General features: G+C 37.0%; 1 protein-coding gene across 21 annotated transcripts in view; it reads left to right on the top strand.

The window, feature by feature from the left end:
- The window catches only part of Tent2 (terminal nucleotidyltransferase 2), a 51,786-nt gene that overhangs the window by 5,438 nt on the left and 22,243 nt on the right, over window positions 1-24,105 (top strand). For 9 of the 21 annotated variants that reach the window (XR_015665119.1, XR_015665111.1, XR_015665120.1 and 6 more), the window contains 9 exons: window positions 568-741; window positions 953-1,042; window positions 2,467-2,704; window positions 10,418-10,532; window positions 10,611-10,702; window positions 11,532-11,598; window positions 14,049-14,118; window positions 16,884-16,960; window positions 17,285-17,413. Coding sequence is in view for 7 of the 21 variants with exons in the window: in XM_087625688.1 (XP_087481814.1) it covers window positions 605-741; window positions 953-1,042; window positions 2,467-2,704; window positions 10,418-10,532; window positions 10,611-10,702; window positions 11,532-11,598; window positions 14,049-14,118; window positions 16,884-16,960; window positions 17,285-17,413 (1,015 nt within the window). In the remaining 14 variants the exon portion in view is untranslated. 21 annotated transcript variants of the gene reach the window in all.

Here is a 24,105-nt window from a genome sequence, read left to right as displayed (position 1 = left end):
TCTTACTACGTTAGTAAGGTGCTCTGTTCTCTATAGCTTTGCTTCCTCTATGGAACAACACTATTTTGTTGTGTCTTTTATGTATAGACATTGAGAAAAATCTTGGAATTTTATGAATTGGTAGGTGACATACATTCTTCATTTCTTCAGATATGTAAAGTACTGTATCCTAGCCAGGTTGTCACATGATAGCTTGTACCTTTTTATGAGTGAGGTTGTGAAAATGTAACTGTTTGAGCAATTTAATTACATCTCTTGAATGATTTGGTGTTAGATTAGAATAGTACTGATAAAAGATTTGTTGCTATTAAGGTAAACTTACTAGAGTATATTCATCAGAAAATTTGAAGCATGCATAATATTGAAAATGTTTGAATGTGGTTCAGATTTTAAGTTATCAGTGATTTGTCACCTACAGTAGAACTTAAAGCCTATTTAAACTACCAAAAATAACTTTACAAATGAAATGACTAATTTGATAGCTGGTTGTTTTAACTAGAAGATACTTATCAAAGAGTTCTTCCTCCTTAAGCTGTAATAATATAGTATTGTCTTTTTAAATTATAGGTAGAAGAATACATGTTTACCTTTAGTGAACAAGAGCATGTTCCCAAACTCAATTTTGGGTCGTCCACCCTTCACTCCAACCCACCAACAGCATAACAACTTCTTTGCTCTCTCACCAACTCTTTATTCACACCAGCAACTTATAGATGCACAATTCAACTTTCAAAATGTAGAGTGAGTACAGTGTTATATTGAACTATCTCATTAAATTGTTTTCTCTTTGAAATAAAGTATTTGTGTTCAGTATTTGAAAATAGAGAAAATATTATTAAACCTTGGGGTGGTTGTTTGTTTTGCTTTTTGACTAGTAAAGTATTTAGTTTGTGTGGAATTTTTGGTTCTAAGGAAAAATATTCATATTACTATTGTTCTTTGCTTTTGGTAGCTTGTCTAGAGCTGTGTCCTTACAGCCCCTGACATACGGAACTGTTAGTCCAATACAGACCTCAACATCCCCATTATTTCGAGGAAGGAAGTAAGTATTTCTCAAGTGTTTGGAAGAAATGTTATAGTCCCGAGAACTATGTAACAATTGTATAAAATTACATGGACAGTGTAGCCTATTTGAGTCTTTATACAAAAGCTGAAGGGTGCAGACACAGATGCTATGGCTGTAATTTGACATCTGTCATTCTGCTTTATGATTAACATTACACATTTTCTGGATTGTCCCTGGAAGAGATATATGCTGATTCTAAGAATACTGACTTCATCAGTTTTGTGTATTTTTTTGGAATTGCCTTAGTAGCCACGAGTAAAGATAAGTTCCATTAGTTCATAGAGCTATTTTTTAAAATTAAATTCGGTATTTTAATCAAAGATACTCAGTGTGTATGCTGTAATTAATTTCAGTATTAAAAATAACACATGAACATTTATGTGTTCTGTATACTTTTATTTATGAGTAGGAGTTCCAGTTATTTTGTGATTCTGCAAAGATAGAATAATCCCAGAGGAGCAGTGTAATAATAAAACCTTTAGATGGTGTTGGCCCAAAGGATTTGTCATAAGATATTTTATGTGAACAGCTTAGTAAATATCATTTTCCTTGTCAACTTACTTATCTCCCTCCTGGGGTTTGAACTCAGGGCTTTACAGAAACTTGGCAGGCTTTCTGTTCGAACTTAACTATTTTTTTGAAAAATTTCAAACTTTTGAAATATGCAAAAGACAGTATAAAGGATATCTGTGTGCTCTTTTGCTAGGTTCATTGGTTGCAGACCTTAGCTGTTTATTTTGTCTCTTCCCACTCTCACAATTCCCCTTAATTATAAGAAGGGACATTGTTGGCATTACTATACTTTATCTACAACATCTTAGCCTTTTCCTTATAGAAACACATGTAACCTTTGTAACCAGAATGCTTTAATCACGCCCAAGACACTTATGTTGATGCATAGCATCTGAAATGCAGCATTGTTTAAGCGTCTCCTGTTGTCTAATACCTTTTATATAGCCTTTATAAAAATGTTCATTTTTATCCCCACGATGAGCCAGAACATAGGTCTGTTCAAAGGCTCTTTAAAGAAAAAAAAAAAATATATATATATATGTATGTATGTATGTATGTATATGTGTATGTGTGTCACTACATATTACTCAATTTTCTTAACACTTTGTCATCTTTAGTGATTGAATAATGTATAGTCATTCTTTATAGTGTGTTCAATGTGGTGACTCATTTGGTAGTTCAAATGCATATCATTATCTTTATTTTTCTAAGGCATTGGAAGGAAGTCATTTCTTGTGCTGAAAGTACATAGTAGAAGTCCACCAGGGAGTTTACAATGTCTCCTTTTCCAAAGAGTCACAGCGCTGTTACTGTCTGCTTCCGTGTTTTACCTTTCTGTTGTCAGGAAGTTGTGACTTTGTCACTAAGGTATATTTGCTTGTTTTCAGGAGAATAAGCGATGAAAAAGCCTTTCGTCTTGATGGTAAACGGCAGCGTTTCCATTCACCCCACCAAGAGCCAACTATAATCAACCAGCTAGTGCCTTTGTCAGGTGACCGAAGATACTCCATGCCACCGTTGTTTCATACACACTATGTACCAGAGATAGTCAGATGTGTTCCACCTCTTCGAGAAATTCCACTGTTAGAACCTAGAGAAATCACACTGCCTGAGGCCAAAGATAAGGTAATTTTAGTACAGTTGTTGTTTTGCCTTTTGAATTTTCATATAAAGAATATATTAAATGGATCAGGAATACCTAATTTTCTACATTTATTTTTTTTCTAAATATCACTGATTTTTTTTTTCCTTCTGTTATAAGTATACTTTTCAGGATCAGATTTTTTTCTAACTTGCAAAATTTGGGATTAGAACCTGAAACATTTGATTTCTTATTTGTTAGGGAGTTCTCTTGCAACTTGTTTTTTAAGTGAATGAATGGATTATTGGTGGTGGTGGTGGGTTTTTGAGACAAGGTTTCTATTTAGCTCCAGTGGTCCTAGAATTTACTTTGTAGAACAAGCTGGTCTACACAGAACTCACAAAGATGTGCCTGTGTCTGTGTCCAAGTGCTTGGATGAAAGGTGCATACCACTAACCACTACAACGTGTTCTTCCTGTAAAAAACATGGCCGTTCATATGATAATTGTAATAAAATGTTCAAAAGCATTGGCTTTTTGGATGATCTCTGGGGAAATACACATTTAAATGGTGTGATCAAGAAAGATTTATCAAAAAGATCAGTAAAAGTTATTTTGGTTAAATGGAAGCATTTGCTTCTCCTTGGAAAATAATGTTAACATTGGGACAAAGAGTTAGTTACTATCTCATGGTAGAAGAATGTCTCTTTCCTCAGCCGTGTTTAGTGAAAGTTAAGAAGCCCTAGTAGGTAATTGGGAAGGGTGCAGAATGTCCATCCTTTTGTTCTCTGAGTGCTACTGTAAGATTCCTTTCCCTGTCTCCCGTATTCCTTTTTTTCACATCCTTTTAAAATGGACAAGTCAGTAGATTTCAGTCAGCTCACAAAGCTGTGCAGCTCCCTATTCCAAAACATACTCACCACTCCCCGGAAAACCTGTGCTTCAACAGTGCCCACTTTCCTTCCCGCTTCCTCTGAGTGGAGTCAGGTGATCTATGGCCATTTGTGCCTGGTTTCTTTCATGTCACATAATGGTTTTAGGTTTATCCATGTGTATTTACTTTTGTTTTTGTGTTTTTTGAGACTACTGGCCATATGGTTTAGGCCGGTCTTGAACACACTAACCTCCTGCCTCAGCTTCACTGACTGTCGGAACTGCATTTTTTTCAGTTGAATAATATTTTATTGTGTAGATATATACTATATTTTGCTAACATATTCCTCAGGTGATGGGCTTTTAGGTTTCTTCCTCTGGCTGTTAATAACGGTGCTGTAAATGTCTTGTATACAGAATTTTGCGTGGATATGTGTTTTCACTCTTGATGTTTACACAAAAGTGAAATTGTTGGGTAATATGGTAAAATATGTTCAACCTTTTAGGAATCACCTAAGTGTTCCATAAAGTGGATTTTGCATGTATACAGATGCTCAATTTTGTTTATGCCCCTGTGACATTTTGTGTCTATCCCCCTACTTCCTCACCCCTTATTCCCCACACCCCTCATCTGTCTCTCAGTTCCCTATGTTATTAGAGATGGAATCCAGGGCTTTCAACATGCTGGGCAAACACTGAGTGACTGTCAACGTTTATCCTTATCTTGCCTCTTTATTGGAGCCCTCTGGTATAACAGTGACTTCAGTTTCCATTCCTTTATGTCTGGTGATACTGAGCATCTTATAATTTACTTGGTGGACATTTGTTTGTTCCTTGGAGAGGTGTCCATTTGGATTCTTTGTCCAGATTTTAGTAGGTTGTCTTTTCATTACTGGATTGTAAGAGTTATTTTTATATATGCTAAGTAGTAGCTCTTTTCAGATAGATGATTTGCAAATGTTTTGTCTTTCTGTGATTGTATTTTTAGATTTATTGTAGTACCATCTAAAGCACAAAAATTTTCATTTTTTGTTAGTTCAGTTTATTAGTAAAAACTTTGGTTGCTTGTGCTGTTAGTGTTGAATCTCAGGAGCCGTCTTTCAGTACAGTATCTTGAATATTGATGCCTGTGTGTTACAAGATCGATCTATCATCCATCCATCCATCCATCCATCCACCCACCCACCCACCCACCCACCCACCCACCCACCCACCCACCTATCCACAGCATCTCATTATATAGTTCTCGCCAGCCTGAAACTTGATATATAGATCAGGCTGTCCTTGAGCTCACATAATTCTCCTGAGTGTTAGAATGTGCTCTAAGAATTTTTACTCTTATCCCTTATATTTAGACTTTGATCTGTTTATAATTAGTTTATATATATAGTAGGAAGTAGGCTCCAGCTGTATTTTCCCATGGTTGATTCATTTGTCCCAGGATTATTTATTAAAAAGATTTTATCCCTTCTATGCCATCAGTTTCTTTGAGGTGAAGTAGGAACAAGTAGACAAAATCAGTGAGAAAGATGAGAAAATAAAATGAAAACACCAACATGGGATGTTGTGCTACTTTTGTTTTTGTTTTTGTTTTTTCTTTCTTTCCTCATTCCTCCTTCATTCCTTCTTTGCTTTGCTTTCTAAGTTTAACTATGTTGTAAGGTAAATGCAGTAAATTCTCTAAATATAAATAGTTACTATATATAGGTTTTAAATGTATGCATGCTAGTAGGACATTTAAAGTGGGTTTATTATATATAGATATTGGAATACATTTTGTATGTATTTATGTTTGTAGTAGTTAGTAGAGCTAACCAGAGAACTTACTTTTACATATAGCCTAGGCATATGTTGATTCTTTGTAGATTTAATAAAGTATACTTCATATTAGTTGGTAATAAGTCATATGGTAAGATCTGGTTAGTCATATATAAAAATTTCTCACCAGTGTACTTACCATCTTTGGAATTAAGGTATTTCCCCAGAAAAGTAAAGAGATTTTGTACTTGAGCCTATTTCTTTGAGTGATAACTTTATTTCTGCCTTACTGTGAGAAAAAGGAAAGCAGTTCTGTTTATTCTTATAAGTGACTGTTTTTGGAGCTAGGATCTCACTGTGTAGCTCAGCTGGCTTTGAACTCATGAGCCTCTTGGTTCCACTTTCTGAAAGCTCAGATTATAGGTATGTGCTGCCATGCCTGGCTTAAGTGTTCACTTTTCAAGAAAACTGCTGTTCACCAATGTCACTGCTCTTTCGATATTTACTCATGTTACATTTATTCTTTCAACATCTGGTCCTACATTTTATTAAGTTCAGAAAGTTAAATAGTTTGCTCAAAGTCATATCTATTTATTAAGTGTTAAAACCAAGATTTGACCTGTGTCTTTAGAAATGCAGAGAGCAGGAGTTTAATGTGCTTAAAGTCAAGAATAGGGAGATCCTATTGTGGGACCTGTCTGTAATATCACATGGTATGTTGACAGTAATTACTAATAATTTTACCGATTTACTATTGCTGCTAGCAATGTGATCAACAATTACATGTTATCCCTATAAAGTGTATAGTAATGCAGTATTTAATGTGAGTTACTTAGACAGTGATTGAATGCATAGTCAAATGACATTGAAAGTTTTTGAAAAGATGAAGTAACACATTGAGATTGTATTTTGGGGAGGATAATTTTTTTGCAGAATAGAGTTGGTTTGTTTAGAATGAGATGGCCTTGAAGGTGGACTGTCATCTTAGGTGTTAATGTATCTGGATAAGAAGACATCCTGCAGCATTAAGTTGTAACAGATGGCAGGGAAATGATATGTGAGATAGTGTGTAAAGATTATGGATAGATAGGGCTGTGCTTTGTGGCTCGGGGTGGCCACAAATTCACAGCCCCAGCCTTAGCTTCCTGAGTGCTGGGATTACAGATGTGCACCATTTTGGCTCCCGTATAACCACAGTAAGTTTTATTTCAGCATTGTTGCTGTCTCCCCACTGTCTTATGCAACAGATACTGTACCTACTGGGATGTCTGGGATTACTTGCTTCTACTTCAATTAGCAAGCTTTTTTTCCCCATAAAGACCAGATAACAAATATTCTAGGCATTCAAGCTTTTTGGGCTGTTTGACTTTTTTCCCCTCTACTTAATAAATTGTGAAAATTATTTAGCTTGTTCATATATTACAGACTGGAAGCTGTATTTGGCCTGAGGGTCCTAGTTTATCAACCTTTCTGGATGAATAAAATCTAGTATTTATATGACATTAAAATTGTTACACTAACCTTTTTTTTTTTACACAAACCTGGGTGCCTGTATCTTTTTGTTGTAGCGAAGGGTAAACTATGTACATAAAATGTCATCAATATTGTTAGTAAATCTTTTATCTTTAGCCATTCCAGGATTAAATTAGTATAATATGCCAACATATGACTGATCATAGGCCCAATCTTAGTTTAGTCCATACTTCTCTCACGTTTTAGTTTTGGGTCAGCTTCCGGCTGTCATGTATTAGTCATGAATATATGTATATTTCTGTCTTTTTCTTGGCAGTGCAGCTGTATCTTTTTAGCTTCTTTTTCCTCCTTTTGACTATTCTTGATCTTTCACTTTTCCAAATAAAGCACACATTTTCTAATTATTAGAAAGAAGCCTACTTCTTAAAAAATTATTATACTGACTGTACATATTCATTTCAGGAAAATTAATATGCTTACCGATAGTCCTGTGAGCTATTAGTATGGCATGTCTTTATTTTGTCTTGCGATAGGGCATCGCTCTGTACACCACACTGACCTCAGACTCATATTGTTTCCACCTCCAGCCCCCAAGTGCCGTCCGGGAGCACAGATGTTAAGCATACAGGCTTACTTCTCACATATTTACATGTCTGTCATGCCGGTATTTGTGAATGCCAGTCTATATGTCCTGCATAGCTTTTGAAAAGTAGATTTGTCAATAATTTCATGCACTTTGCTGCTGTCATAAATTTTTTTCTAAAATAAATTTTTAGTGTTCATATGTATAATTTAAATTGTTGTCTTCCCAGAGAATTAAAATGAGAAAAGGCATTTAAAAATATGTTAAAATGTCCTCACGTCTCCATGGAAATGTGTTTTATCTTAGCAGTGTTTCTCTGTTCATTCTTTTCTTAGAAAACTTTATGGAAATTATTTCACATCTTTTTCAGGTATTACTCCCAAACTTTTTTTTTAAATTTTATTCCTATTCCTGAGATTTTAGTTCTTCCTCTCCTCCCCTCCCCTCCCCCCTCCCCTCCCTTCCCCTCCCCTCCCCCCTCTCTGTGTTTTATTTGTGTTTGATTTGAAGACTACTTTTTCTGTTCTTCTTTTAGATGGAGAAAGTTGGGCAGGCTAGCCTCACGGCTCTAGGGCTCTTTCTCTGTTTTACTTCTTTCCTACTTTTGTCTAGAACAGGAACTTTTTCTTCTCCATTATTAATGCTTTAGACCAAATATTCCCAGGGAACAGTCAACCTTGCAACTTGTAGGATAATTAGTTGTATCCCTTGTCTTTTGATGCCAGTCACACAACTCTGTCTCTGTTATGGTAACCAAAAGAGTTTCCAAACATCAAATACCCTCAGTAGTCAGAATCATTCTAGACCTTTCCTCTCTCTCTCATGGCTTTGCTCTGTTTAGATTTCAGTGTCTGACAGTTGAGTCCTTGAGCTTTCTAAGAACTTCTTGCATTTGCTTTTAAATTATAGCTTGTGAAGGTTCCTCCTAGAATTGTATACTGCATCAACAGCGAACCTTCAGTTTGGAGGGAAAGAAGCAAAAGGCAGTATCTAGAGACCATTTGATCTCTGAGTGTCTGATTTAAGGGCCGTCCGTATGCTGTTTTCTTCTCTTCTCACTGTTTTGATACTGTGCCATTCTGCTGTTAGAGTTTGACCTTTACTGCTTAGATTAAAGGTTCATGAAGGATACTCAGTCATTTATGTTGTATTTGTTGCCAGTGTTTGGTTTTGTTTTAGTTTGATCTGTTTTATTCTCTGGTTGTTCTCTCTCTTTTTGTGGGTAGGTTTTTGTAAAGAATCATGGCAGTTTCATGGTCAAGGTGTCAGCAGCTCTTGCATCTTCTTAAATACTCTGGATATGATACAAAATAACACTTCTGTGGATGAATGACAAGTGAGGCTTTTGGCTGGGTATATATAGACTATGGGGAGGCTCAAGCAGGAAAGCCTGAAAATGCAGAAGAGATTAAGAATTGATGACGTTATTTGTGTTCCTGAGGTGAACAGCAGACCTGGATATAAAAGCATTGGTAGAGAAAATAGATTTGAACATAGAAAGAAGGAAATAGGTGAGATTTTCTTCAGGAATATTAATTTGTTAGTCTCAGCAAGATGAAGAATTGAATCTGGTATTTTTAATTTTCTTAGGTTTTTCCCTTTTTTCTTTGAGACAGGGTCTCATGTAGCCTAGGCTGTTCTGGAATTCCCTATGAAGCAAAGGATGGCCTTGAACTCCTGATCCTCCTACCTTCATCTTCTGATTGCTGGGATTTGCAGATGTGCACCACTACGCTTGGCTTTTCTTAGAAAATTTTAATGTGAGCTTATCTGCAAGAGAAAGTAAGTTTAGGGGCCTTGAAGAAGTCAGTAAACATTTTGGAATGGAGTAGTGAAAAATGGGAACAGTATTAACCAGAGACATCAGAATATAGGCTAAGGATACTAAGCTACGCTAACTCTTACACCATACATTTGAAAGACTCTGCTTTTTTTTTTTTTTTTTTCCCCCCCGGAGCTGAGGACCGAACCCAGGGCCTTGCACTTGCTAGGCAAGTGCTCTACCACTGAGCTAAATCCCCAACCCCAAGACTCTGCTTTCTAAAAAGCTTTTCAGTTTTGTCTTTCTGTATATGTTACATTTAATTTAAGAGAGGAAGTAGTAATATATTTTTTTCAGGTAAAGATTTGCAGCATAGGCATTAGCGTATGAGGGATAATCTTGCTAGTGCGTGATGTAACAGAGGAGTTCAGGAGATGCATCTGGGATAGAGGCTGTATAGGGAAGGACATCAGGACCACTTAGGTGCTGATGGGTTGGAAGAAAAGGTGATCTCAAGGGACTCCTGACCAAGTCTAGAGCAGATATGTTAGATGTGAGGTGATAAGAAAGTGAGTTGAGCAGGAAATTAAAGCTGAAGCAGTATACTAGAATTTAAAATATCAGGACTAGAATACCATGAGAGTATACCAGTGAAAAATATTATAGTAAAAAAAAAATTCAGAAGCAGAGTATATTGTGGTAAATGTAGCTCACTACATATAAGGGTGTCACTTATCATCCTGTGGTGACAGAGAACTGGGGGTGAAGGAAAATGCTGACTATGTAGGTACCTCGACAAAGGAGACAGCAGAGGCCAGCCTCATCTCAAGACATCAGGGTTCCAAGAAAGCTGTCAAAAATAGAGGGTGGTTTGTGTGACTATGAAAGACGGGACTTCCTAAAATCTTACATGTAGTATTCATTGGTGTGACGACTATCAGAGGTTAAGCAAACTTCTTGAAAGGGACCTGTAGTGAATATTTTAGAATATGTCATCTGTCTTTTTTTCATGGTCCACATAAAAGCAGACAGTGATAAGAGGGTTTTAGTTTGATGAGCCATAATTATACTCACTATGAATTGTCTGACTACCCTTCCGTCACTTATACAGTATTTTATTCTAGGAAATTCATGTATAGTTTTACAGTCAGTTCTTTGTACTTGGTTAACAGTAGCTTTGAGTCAGTGTTAAGAAGGTAATATGTATTTATTTTTAAAATTCTGGCAGTATTCATTTATACTGCGTTGTACAGTAGTTATGTTTCTGAACAAGTGTTTTGGTTTTGTTTTCTTTCATGGTGTATTCAAGCTGAGTCAGCAGATACTAGAGTTGTTTGAAACTTGTCAACAGCAAGCAAGTGACTTGAAGAAGAAAGAACTCTGTAGAGCACAGCTGCAGAGAGAGATCCAGCTGCTCTTCCCACGTACGTGTGCCTTCTCTGCATGCCTTTGCTGTCTGTTTGCACCTGCAGATGTCTTACTGTCTTCTTCTGCTTCCTTAGAAAGCAGACTCTTTTTGGTTGGATCGTCTTTAAATGGATTTGGTGCCCGAAGCAGCGATGGCGATTTATGCTTAGTTGTTAAAGAAGAACCAGTAAGTGATGGTGTGATTCCAAGTCATTTCTTATGATATACCAGCCAAGGAGTAGACCTTGATTTATGTTTAATTCATCGTCTGAATTTTCTGTTTAGTTCCAGAAAGACCTCTCCCCTGCCCACACATGTAAGGCACCTCTAGCATGGTGTGTGCAAGAGCAGCTCTAGCAGTAATTGGTTTGAGCTGTTGATGTGAGCTAGCTTCTCTGTGTGGTTTGTCAAGTGACGCCTCTTCATGTGAAATGTCACTGGGAGTGTTTACCAGGATGCTATGAAGCAAAGCATGTAGTAGTAGTTATCTTCTTGATAGATTTCCTTTCCTTTGGATTCTCAGTGATTCCTTTTAAAAATCTTTATCTGTCCCCCAACCCCTGAAAATGCTGTGGACTTTTGAGGTTTTTTTTGGGGGGGGGGCGGAAAAGGCTTCAATGAAGACTTATTTTAAGACTATTGTGATTTATTAAATTTAACAATTTTTGTAAGGTACTATTTTTGCTTTTATATTTATTTAACAATTGTGTTATTTATAATTGTATTTATTTGAATTTCCTGTTAATTGATCTTTTGAATATATCTTAGTACTATCACAGTAGGTATTCCGTAAACTTACCCAGCACAGCCTCTTGTAGTTGCTGAGCTATGGATATGGATATGAGAGAGAGCACTGAGGCTGACTTTTGTAGTCATATGCTGGGAAGAAACGTGAGAGAAGAGTAGGTCTGCTGTTTATGTTGCTGTTACTTTAAAGTGTGACTTTAAGAAAAAAATCTACACCAAGCTAAGAAAAATAATGAAAAAACACTTTAACTTTTCAGTGTTTTTTCCAGGTAAATCAGAAGACTGAAGCACGACATATCCTCACCTTAGTCCATAAGCACTTCTGTACTAGACTTTGTAAGTCTCATACGCCTTCTGACGTAACTATTACTTAAATGTTGGTCACTTAATTTTTCTGGTAAGAATTGTTTATTTTCTGATGAGAATAGATATACTGTGGATTGTTTTCTTCCAACTAAATTCTTTTAGACTTCTTTTTTCTTCCTTTTAAGAGAGGGTCTTGATAGAGCCTAGGGTATCCTTGAACTTGTGTTCCTCCTGCCTCAGCCTCTTGAGTTCTGGAGTGATAGGTGTGTATCACCTATCTTTTGTCTTCTTTTAACTTCTGACTTTTAGCTTTAAGTTAAAAAGCATGATTCAGCAAATCATTATTGAATTTACTTGAAAAATATTCTTTTGAAGATATTTTGAGATTTGAAGATATATAAGCTTCCCTTCTTTTTCTCAGAAGGTCTTAGATTCTTGGGAAGTAGGCATGAATGAGCAGCCAAAACCAAGACCTGGAAATAGCCTTACAGGAGGAAGTGTTAGAGCTCTGAGGGGAAAGGTATCCTGCAGTTGGGAGCCAAGGAATACCACAAAGACAAGTTGCACAGCAGCTCTCATCCAAGAGATTTACTGGGAGAAGTATACGAGGGTGGCTGCCTCTGCTTGGGAGCAACTGGGTCTCAAGGAGCTGGGTCTAGCCATCATGGGCTTTAGAGTATTCTGGGGCTGAGAACTGGTGCTTAGAGGCCACTTGCGTACCTTGAGGGACTGTCTTTGTAAGGGAGAACTTTCTATTCTGCAGTAGTATACAACTTTACTCATATTACAGATGTGAGCTCTAAACATGAGGCTCAAGTGTATTACCCCCAGAGAAAGCAAAATTGTTGACTTAGAACATTTAATTGAAAGATTTTATTCACTAAATTTTAACCTATGCTAATCCATCATATACTTAGAACTGATGCTGGAGAGATTTTTTTTTTGTCCATTTTTTAACAGATATTTATATACAAGGCTTTGAATTGATTGGGAAATATAAAGCCAAGTAACAAGTCACTATCCTCGAATTGTTTAGATCTGCTGTAGGAAAAAAAATCAGTTATTGGAGTTGATACATTATTTCACCTATAAAGGAATAATTCATATTGTCAGTGGATTTTTAATCATTCCTACTGTGGTAGAACCTAACAAACAGGCTGGGGTAAAGTGTAATAGACGAAGCACCCGCTGTGTTAACATGGGGGCCTGAGTTCAGATCTCTAGACCCATGTAAAACATGATGAACATGGGTCAGGAGGGGCACAGAGACAGGAAGATCTTGGCTATGACCACCCATTCTGTCCAATTATTGGGCATAAGATTCACTGACATTTATTTTTAATCTTAAAAAAGTTGGAGAAATATAGAAGAAAACACTGGGTTTTGACCTCTGGACTCCACACACATGGACTCACATGCATGTGTACTTACATATACACGTGGAGGAAAACCTCCCTACCAAAAACATATCCACAGAGTTTTTTAGTTCTTTTTTTTTCTTTCTTAAATCTGGTTTTGTCCTTTTCTATAGTTAAAAACTTAGAACATTGCTCCCATGATAAAGGTTTGTAATCTTTTTCAAAAAAGTATTTCTCTTTTTAATTAGTTATCTGTCTGTGTTTGGGTATGTGCAAAAAAGTGCAGGTGCCATGGAGACCAGAAGAGGGCATTGGATTTTCTGGAGTTGGAGTTGCAGGCTGTTATTAGCTCTCAGGTGTGGGTGCTAGTGTCTGAACCCAGGTCCTGTGGAAGAGCAGGATGTGCTCTTAACCTCCGCACTTCATACTTTTTTGCAATTTACATGTGTTATCTTCTACAACTCTTTATTTCTTTGATGAAATTAAAAATGTGTTTATCTATTTTATCCCCTTTGAGATCATACATAATTGAATCTATCCTCGGCTCACCAATTTATAAGCATTTGAGCAATACAGCTGACTTTTGTGGTTACCACTTATTATTTGTCATACCAGAATTTATCAATTTTCTTACTTTTAGCTATTTTTGCAGTCATGTTCCAATGAATGGCTTTATAGATACTATTATGTATTAGATTGTATTTTTTAAAACAAAAAAACCGTAAAGCCCTTTAAAACAGTATAGGCAACTTTTAGAAGGACTTGATGTCTGTCTTTCCTTCTTTCTTTCCTCCTTTTCCTTTTCTTGATTTCCAGTCCTTGCCCCATCCCTACCTCCAGCCCCACCCCCACCCCACTTGACAGGATCTCACTGTGCATTCATTCCTTGTTTCCTGGAATTCACTCTTTAACTCACCCACCCTTCCTCCCTCCATACCTTACAGGGACTCACTATGTAGCCCTGGCTTCCTAGAACTCTCTCCACGTCCTCATTCCTCACTTTAAAGGACAGTATGCTTGTTCTTATATTGGTTTAGTTTATTAAAATACTACTTTTAAAACTACATTGGGACATTATGAATAGAAACATTGGCAGATACTCACATCCTCTTTCTTCTTCAGCTGGCTATATTGAGAGACCTCAGCTGATTCGTGCAAAAGTGCCAATTGTGAAGTTCAGGGATAAAGTCAGGTAAATAATTACTAACCAGCCCACCCCTCTTTTCTCATGTGATTTAGATTAATGTTGGCTAGTTACCTAATGTGGATGGAGAGCCACGAAATCAGTGTTACAGCACAGCAGGTTATCTTGAAGGTTTTAGAAATATTTTTTTAAATAATCTCCTCCTCTTCTTCTTCCTCCTCTGAGCAGTCTTCATGCTTACCTGATCTTAGCTACTCTGCTTGAATTTTGAATATTTGGGACGATCCAATTTGGGTTTTAAAATGATTCTCTTATAGCTCGGCATAATGGTGCACACTTGCAAATGGATTTCTGTGGGTTTGAGTCCAGGCTTGGTCTGCCCTAGTGTTTGTTAACCTTCCTAATGCTGCAGCCCTTCAGTACAGTTCCTCAGGTTGTGGTTTTGCCACTGTTATGAATCATATCTTCTGATGGTATTGGTTACTGCCATGAAAGGGTAATTTGGCCTTTAAAGAGGTTGCAACTCAGGTTGAGAACCTCTAGTCTGTACAGTGAGGTCCAGACCAATCAAGGAGGACCCAGTTTAAAATTTAAAACTTCTCATAATGTGTTCCCCAAAACATACCTTCTTTGATAAAGTTTGGTATGTATTTATGTCAAAGTGTTTGTTGTAACTTTAAGTTTCATTAAACAAATTATATTTCACTTAAAGACATAGAGAGTATAGGGAATGATAGACACAAAAACTGTAAAACAGTTTCAGAAATTTAACCTTTTCTTTATATTCTCCTAGGCTGTGTTCTATTCTTAAGAATATTGTATTAGAAGATTTTACATACTATTTGAATTTATAAGAATGTAAATGGTACAATCGAGTGTTGTAGTCACAGCAGTGGAGTTGGAGGCAGCAGGATGATGAGTTCAGATCCAGTGTGGGCTGCTAGTGAGTGTCTGTCTCAAGACAAATGAACAGGCAGGCAGAAGTAAGGAAAGTTAAGTGTGGGTTACTTCATTTGTTGAACAGTTGGATAAATTGTCTTGTAAACATAGGATTATGATAAGACAGGTTTTCTTGGTATTTGCAGTGCTAACACTGAAATTATATGCACATACATATGCATGTACAGGATTGAACTTTCTTAGTTATTGATTATATACTTAAGAGTTGTTTTCTTGCTAAAAACTCCATCTTTCTGTTTGTGCAAGGTGTGGCAAAAACTTTGCTAGCCTAATACCTATGTTCCCACCTGAGGTTGCCTAGGTGACATTGTCCCTTCTTGTTAAAGCGTTCTTGTGGTGCAGAGAGATGCCCTTTTTCATATTCTAGTTAGTACTTTTTCACTGTTTACAATGATCTTATACTTAATTCTTTTTTTATCAATTTGTGTGAGAAACCTGTTGTTAGTCCTGTGGAGGAAACATCGTGGATATTCAGTTCATACTTTTAGAAAATTATTTTTCTGCTAATGCTGGAGAATGTTCACATAGAGCATTAGTCGTGCAGGCAGGTAATCTGCTGCTGACATACTTCTCTAACCCCTTTGAAAAGAGTTAATTCTTCAGGTCTCTACCTACATGGTTTTGTGATACATTGAGTTATGCAGAGGATAAAGCAGTTGCCTTTGGCATTTCTCACACAAACATAAGGACTGTAGCTGTTGTCACTAAGTTTCCAAAGCTGTGCTTATCTCTGTAGCACTAATACGTATACTATCCATTTATTATGAACAGAAATGAGGGATGCTTGTTAGATTTTTTTTTTTTTAGCTTCCCCAAGCAAGAAAATTATAAGGTAAACCTCAGATTTTGTTAAAAATAAAAAGAAAGAAAAGAATTATTTTAATTAATTGATAGACTAATTTATTTTGAGATAAGACCTCACACATGGCTCAGACTGACTTTAAAGTCTTAATTCTGTCTTGGCTTCCCAAGTGTTAGGTTAGAGGCATGTATTATCATCATAGGCCTGGAATTTTATTCTCGATAGTGTTTTAAGAGGAGAGTACGTTTATTTAGTGTATGTATGTGCATGTATAGCACAATGTAGTACATATGCAGTTCTTAGTTCTCGTATTTCATCATGAGTTCCTGGGGATTGAGTTTATGACATCAGTCTTGGCAACAAGCACCTTCACTTGCCGAGTCTTCTTACCTACCCCTTTGGCCGTCTTTTCATAGCACAGCGTAGTAGTAAAAGAAATTAGAGCCAATAGAAAAAGGAGTGTAAGTGGAACTATTTTATATAAAGTAATTTTTCCTTGCTTGTAGATTTTAACAATAATTGCCCTGTTTTCTATGTTATGAGTTGGGTATTTTGCTTCAAAGAAGCATCTATTGGTGATGTTTTGAGTAATGTGTCTCTTCTTAGATCATCAGCACCTGCATTTAACATAGAATTTTCCAGCCAGTTTTGAAAAGAATATTTGTCTTTTTATTTTTATTGTTTGAAAGTAGGTAAACCTATGCATTGAGAAGTTATAACTTAGTGGGATACTTTACACAGGAATGTTTCAGTCATGGGATTTTGTTTATCTAGAAAAGGTTACAAGATTTTAAAACCTCATTTGGAGTAATTAGAAACATTAATATATTATGGGTCTTTTAAATAGTAATCTTAGTTTATATTTTTAATACATACCAAACTAACTGATACACTAGGTATATATTCCTACTTTAGTGACTCATTTTAAAAACACATTCTGTGGTAGTTTTCATTCCATGTGGCATTAGTGGATGGATTGGAATCAGTTTAATTACTAGTCCACCTCCAAGTACTCATATTGAAGTGTGTTTTCCTTTGTTCTTTTAAATAGTTGTGTGGAATTCGACTTAAATGTAAACAATACCGTTGGAATTAGAAACACATTCCTTCTCAGAACTTATGCATACCGTAAGTTTTTGGTTTGTTTGTAAATAACCAGCTTCTGTTTTTCCTATATTTTCAATGACCCTTTATGTTTACAGTAAATAGCAATATCTCATTACTTGTGTTTTTTAAACCGTTTTTTGCTTTTTTGGATAATATGTTACTATATGTACTTAAGGAAATGATGGTTTAAAGGAAATTAAGGTAAGCTTTGAAGTAACAAATTAAGGGTGAGCATTACCTTTAGCGTAGAGAGAAACAGTGCTTAGTGGCATAGAATTAGGAAATCATACACATTTTCAAAGTAACTGTGATATGATCATTTTTAAGTGTTAACTTTACTTGCAGTTGAAAATCGAGTTCGTCCATTAGTCCTGGTGATTAAGAAGTGGGCAAGTCATCACGAGATAAATGATGCCAGTCGAGGCACTTTAAGCAGCTATAGTCTTGTATTGATGGTTTTGCACTATTTACAAAGTAAGTATTATGGGAGTTTTTTCACTTTTTAAAATTGAAACTCAGATAAACCTCATTGCAGTATCTTTTTTGCTTATTTATAATTTGCATTGTTTTAAAAAGTTCTCTAAGGCCTATACAACTTTTTATCCTGTTTTGTTACTGAACTAATATTTCAGAAATTTCATTCTTTGGAAAACATTGTGAAGAAGTTTCAATATGCTTTTTTATCTTTTAACAGTTTTCTTATATCCACTTTTATATTTAAAGACGGCTCACTACTGTGTTGTTGATCCCATTGTCTTTCAACAGATAAATGTTCAGAAAGACTATTTTATTTGAGACATGTTCCAGCTCTGAGGGGAAAGGTATTCCCAAATGTAATTATCAGAGCTCTGAGGAGAAAGGTGTGGCAGTTGAGAGCCAAGGAATAGCAACCACACAGTCACACTGCACAACAAACCTCATACAAGAGATTCATTGGGAGAAGCATAGGAGGGTGGCTGCCTCTGCTTGGGAACAGAGAGTGAGAGACAGGTTTTAAATAGGGCTTCTTGGGGCTGGACTTTTTCAGAGTGGCCTGGGATTGGTGGGATTTTTGAAGCCTGATCTTGGGCTTTTACTCTGTAGGACAGAGCTTGGCTACCTTATGGCTGTTAGACGGTTCTGTGGGTGAAGCATGGCAGTTAGAGGTCTTCAGGGGCAGGCCCTGGCCACTCATGCACTAGGAGGGACTTAAAATTGATAGAAATTAAATGATATTCTTGTTGGGCAAGAAGCTTATAATCAATCTTTGGCTTTTCCTCAACTGGGTTGTATGTTTGCTGGGCTCTTCTGTCAGATTGGCCTCTGGGACATGAGGGTTTACTGGCTGAGACATCTGTTGCCCTGTAGTTGCCTGGTTGAATGGGATTATGTGACTGGTTACCCTCTGTTCCCATGTTCCTTCATGTACAGCCCTTTTACAACTGTAAAATCAGAACATCATTTTCCTGAGAGAGGAGGACGGTTCTGGGCTTAAGGATATACAGAAAGCTCTGGTCCCCTGATGAACCTCCAAATCTGTTCTCAAATTCCAGATTGGTCTCCAGATTTTAATTCAGTCTAGTTAGCTCTGAGGTCACTCAGATAACGCTATACTTTTGTTCTATTTTAGTGGCAAATTAAAATATGTAAGCACTTGTAATTTTTGCCTTTTCATAATGTAGCTGTAAGAACTTAGAGTTGTGAAGGTTCCCTAGAAATACAGTGCAGACTGATGAGCTCTGATGAGCTCTGGGTGGAACCTTTACTTTTCCTTCACTAACAGATGTTACCTCTTTCCACCATTCTGTGAGTTACTAAAGATCACTGTCAGTGCCATGCGGTCTAGTTATCCCACTGTAGTGATTTTAAAAAGTTTTATTGTGTTGTTTGGTGTCTTCTGCATTTAGATTCCGAAAGAGATAATAGAGTTCATATACTTTGATTCTAGTTTTGTTTTGTTTTTTCTGCAGAGGTTTGTTCTAAGGCGGTAATAAACAGATTTACATATCAAACTACTTTTGTCACGTTTATCGAATTAGCCAAAGAGTCCGAGCCTTCAAGAATGGAATGGGTAGTTACCACAGTCATGTTTTTAAGATTGTTTTTTAAAGATACCTCTTATACAACATACCAATCATTTTATTTAAAAAATAACTTTTTGTGTATATTCAGATGTATGCAAATATTGAGAAGGTATGTGTCAAAATTTTGTCAATTTTTTAATAGGAAATTAGATCTTTTATCTTAATATTTTACTGTACATTATATATTTTCTAGATTATGCAAAGTAGTCATCTTCTTTTGAATATAGGAATCACCAAACATTTTTTTAGATGTCATCAGAAAGTATGCTCCTCTTTTTTCATAAAGTGTCTTAAGTTAATCATAATGTGTATTTATTGCTGATCTACCTTGGGTATGTGTTGATTTGATGACTAACTTGCTCATTTAAAAATGATTTGGAATGTGAGATACATTGTTCTAATCTACTCTGCAAACCTGTGATGGTTTGGAGTATGCCCAGGTGTTTTCCTGGCTTGCTTTGAGGTTTACAGTTAAGTGATCAGATGAATCAGAAGAGTCTTTAAACTTTGGACTTTTAACACTGTTGAGACTGCTATAGACTATGTGGTCTTTTGAAGTTGGATTAAATGTATTTTGCATTATGCTGTGTTTAGGTATGGCCTCATAGACTTATGTTTGAATAAGCCTATGGAGGCCAGGGGGTGGAATGTGATGGGTGCATATACTCGGCCAAGGGAGTGGCACTATTAGAAGGTGTGGCCTTGTTGGAAGAAGTGTGTCACTTTGGGGGTGGGCTTGGAGACCCTTTTCCTATTTGCCTGAGGATGCCCAGTCTCTTCCTGGCTTCCTTCGTTTGAAGATATAGAACTCTTAAGTTCCTCATGCACCATGGCCTGCTGGATGCTGCCATGCCCCCATTGATGATAATGGGCTAAACCTCTGAATCTGTAAGCCAGCCCCAGTGAAAGTTAGCCCCAGTCAGTTATAAGACTTGCTGTGGTCATGGTGTCTGTTCACCGCAGTCAAACCCTAAGTAAGGCAATATCACTCTCACTAATCATTATTTTCCCAATTTTCCAGTTGTATTATCTCTTAGATAAGTTTTTAGGGCTGCTATCATCTTTTATATCTCAGTTAACTTTTACTAAAAATTGAAAGATTTCTTATATGTAGTATGAAGAACAATATAATAACCATGTGTTGATTCATTTCAATTTTGGTAGTAATTGAAAAATTATATTTGATTGTCATAACATGCATGCATCTATATGATACATGCCCAGTCCTCTGACCTATTGGTTACATTTAAATTTTAATTTTCTTGACTACTTTAGTACTTTAGAGTGCTTTAAACTGGTTTGTAAACAAATTGAAACTTCATCAAGAAGTAAAATTTTGTCAGAATAATGAAATTGTTTTGAGATTCTGTTTTTACTGAAGCAGTTTATGTTTAATGTTTATGTTTAATGACAATGTTATCAGCTATTTCTAGGTAAAAACAGTAATTGGCCAACTTAAGCTAATCCACCACTGTGGTCTTTTTTTTTTTATTATTATTAACTTGAGTATTATTTACATTTCCAGTGTTTTTCCCTTTCCCGGTTTCCGGGCAAACATCCCCCTCCCCCCTCTCCTTCCCTATGGGTGTTCCCCTCCCAACCCTCCCCCCATTGCCGCCCTCCCCCCAACAGTCTAGTTCACTGGGGGTTCGGTCTTAGCAGGACCCAGGGCTTCCCCTTCCACTGGTGCTCTTACTAGGATATTCATTGCTACCTATGAGGTCAGAGTCCAGGGTCAGTCCATGTATAGTCTTTAGGTAGTGGCTTAGTCCCTGGAAGCTCTGGTTGCTTGGCATTGTTGTACATATGGGGTCTCGAGCCCCTTCAAGCTCTTCCAGTTCTTTCTCTGATTCCTTCAACGGGGGTCCTATTCTCAGTTCAGGGGTTTGCTGGCATTCGCCTCTGTATTTGCTGTATTCTGGCTGTGTCTCTCGTGAGCGATTTACATCCGGCTCCTGTCGGTCTGCACTTCTTTGCTTCATCCATCTTGTCTAATTGGGTGGCTGTATATGTATGGGCCACATGTGGGGCAGGCTCTGAATGGGTGTTCCTTCAGTCTCTGTTTTAATCTTTGCCTCTCTCTTCCCTGCCAAGGGTATTCTTGTTCCCCTTTTAAAGAAGGAGTGAAGCATTCACATTTTGATCATCCGTCTTGAGTTTCATTTGTTCTAGGCATCTAGGGTAATTCAAGCATTTGGGCTAATAGCCACTTATCAATGAGTGCATACCATGTATGTCTTTCTGTGATTGGGTTAGCTCACTCAGGATGATATTTTCCAGTTCCAACCATTTGCCTACAAATTTCATAAAGTTGTTGTTTTTGATAGCTGAGTAATATTCCATTGTGTAGATGTACCACATTTTCTGTATCCATTCCTCTGTTGAAGGGCATCTGGGTTCTTTCCAGATTCTGGCTATTATAAATAAGGCTGCGATGAACATAGTGGAGCGCGTGTCTTTTTTATATGTTGGGGCATCTTTTGGGTATATGCCCAAGAGAGGTATAACTGGATCCTCAGGCAGTTCAATGTCCAATTTTCTGAGGAACCTCCAGACTGATTTCCAGAATGGTTGTACCAGTCTGCAATCCCACCAACAATGGAGGAGTGTTCCTCCTTCTCCATATCCTCGCCAGCATCTGCTGTCACCTGAGTTTTTGATCTTAGCTATTCTCACTGGTGTGAGATGAAATCTCAGGGTTGTTTTGATTTGCATTTCCCTTATGACTAAAGATGTTGAACATTTCTTTAGGTGTTTCTCAGCCATTCGGCATTCCTCAGCTGTGAATTCTTTGTTTAGCTCTGAACCCCATTTTTTAATAGGGTTATTTGTCTCCCTGCGGTCTAACTTCTTGACTTCTCTGTATATTTTGGATATAAGGCCTCTATCTGTTGTAGGATTGGTAAAGATCTTTTCCCAATTTGTTGGTTGCCGTTTTGTCCTAACCACAGTGTCCTTTGCCTTACAGAAGCTTTGCAGTTTTATGAGATCCCATTTGTCGATTCTTGATCTTAGAGCATAAGCCATTGGTGTTTTGTTCAGGAAATATTTTCCAGTGCCCATGTGTTCCAGATGCTTCCCCAGTTTTTCTTCTATTAGTTTGAGTGTATCTGGTTTGATGTGGAGGTCCTTGATCCACTTGGACTTAAGCTTTGTACAGGGTGATAAGCATGGATCGATCTGCATTCTTCTACATGTTGACCTCCAGTTGAACCAGCACCATTTGCTGAAAATGCTGTCTTTTTTTCCATTTGATGGTTTTGGCTCCTTTGTCAAAAATCAAGTGCCCATAGGTGTGTGGGTTCATTTCTGGGTCTTCAATTCTGTTCCATTGGTCTATCTGTCTGTCTCTGTACCAATACCATGCAGTTTTTATCACTATTGCTCTATAATACTGCTTGAGTTCAGGGATAGTGATTCCCCCTGAAGTCCTTTAATTGTGGAGGATAGTTTTAGCTATCCTGGGTTTTTTGTTATTCCAGATGAATTTGCAGATTGTTCTGTCTAACTCTTTGAAGAATTGGATTGGTATTTTGGTGGGGATTGCATTGAATCTGTAGATCGCTTTTGGTAAAATGGCCATTTTTACTATATTAATCCTGCCAATCCATGAGCCTGGGAGATCTTTCCATCTTCTGAGGACTTCTTCAATTTCTTTCTTCAGAGTCTTGAAGTTCTTATTGTACAGATCTTTTACTTGCTTGGTTAAAGTCACACCGAGGTACTTTATATTATTTGGGTCTATTATGAAGGGTGTCGTTTCCCTAATTTCTTTCTCGGCATGTTTCTCTTTTGTGTAGAGGAAGGCTACCGATTTATTTGAGTTAATTTTATACCCAGCCACTTTTCTGAAGTTGTTTATCAGCTTTAGTAGTTCTCTGGTGGAACTTTTGGGATCACTTAAATATCATCTGCAAATAGTGATATTTTGACCTCCTCTTTTCCGATCTGTATCCCCTTGACCTCCTTTTGTTGTCTGATTGCTCTGGCTAGAACTTCAAGAACTATATTGAATAAGTAGGGAGAGAGTGGGCAGCCTTGTCTAGTCCCTGATTTTAGTGGGATTGCTTCAAGTTTCTCTCCATTTAGTTTAATGTTAGCAACTGGTTTGCTGTATATGGCTTTTACTATGTTTAGGTATGGGCCCTGAATTCCTATTCTTTCCAGGACTTTTATCATGAAGGGGTGTTAAATTTTGTCAAATGCTTTCTCAGCATCTAATGAAATGATCATGTGGTTTTGTTCTTTCAGTTTGTTTATATAATGGATCACGTTGATGGTTTTCCGTATATTAAACCATCCCTGCATGCCTGGGATGAAGCCTACTTGATCATGGTGGATGATTGTTTTGATGTGCTCTTGGATTCGGTTTGCCAGAATTTTATTGAGTATTTTTGCGTCGATATTCATAAGGGAAATTGGTCTGAAGTTCTCTTTCTTTGTTGGGTCTTTGTGTGGTTTAGGTATAAGAGTAATTGTGGCTTCATAGAAGGAATTCGGTAGTGCTCCATCTGTTTCAATTTTGTGGAATAGTTTGGATAATATTGGTATGAGGTCTTCTCTGAAGGTTTGGTAGAATTCTGCACTAAACCCGTCTGGACCTGGGCTCTTTTTGGTTGGGAGACCTTTAATGACTGCTTCTATTTCCTTAGGAGTTAAGGGGTTGTTTAACTGGTTTATCTGTTCCTGATTTAACTTCAGTACCTGGTATCTATCTAGGAAATTGTCCATTTCCTGCAGATTTTCATGTTTTGTTGAATATAGGCTTTTATAGTAAGATCTGATGATTTTTTGAATTTCCTCTGAATCTGTAGTTATGTCTCCCTTTTCATTTCTGATTTTGTTAATTTGGACACACTCTCTGTGTCCTCTCGTTAGTCTGGCTAAGGATTTATCTATCTTGTTGATTTTCTCAAAGAACCACCTTTTGCTTCTGTTGATTCTTTCTATGGTCCTTTTTGTTTCTACTTGGTTGATTTCAGCTCTGAGTTTGATTATTTCCTGCCTTCTACTCCCCTTGGGTGTATTTGCTTCTTTTTGTTCTAGAGCTTTTAGGTGTGTTGTCAAGCTGGTGACATATGCTCTTTCCTGTTTCTTTCTGCA

This window comes from Rattus norvegicus, chromosome 2 (genome assembly GCF_021556685.1).
Source record: "Rattus norvegicus strain SHRSP/BbbUtx chromosome 2, alternate assembly SHRSP_T2T, whole genome shotgun sequence".
NCBI classification, from domain to species: domain Eukaryota; kingdom Metazoa; phylum Chordata; class Mammalia; order Rodentia; family Muridae; genus Rattus; species Rattus norvegicus.
Note: the sequence above shows the minus strand (reverse complement) of the source record. Positions and strands in the feature narration are given on the sequence as shown.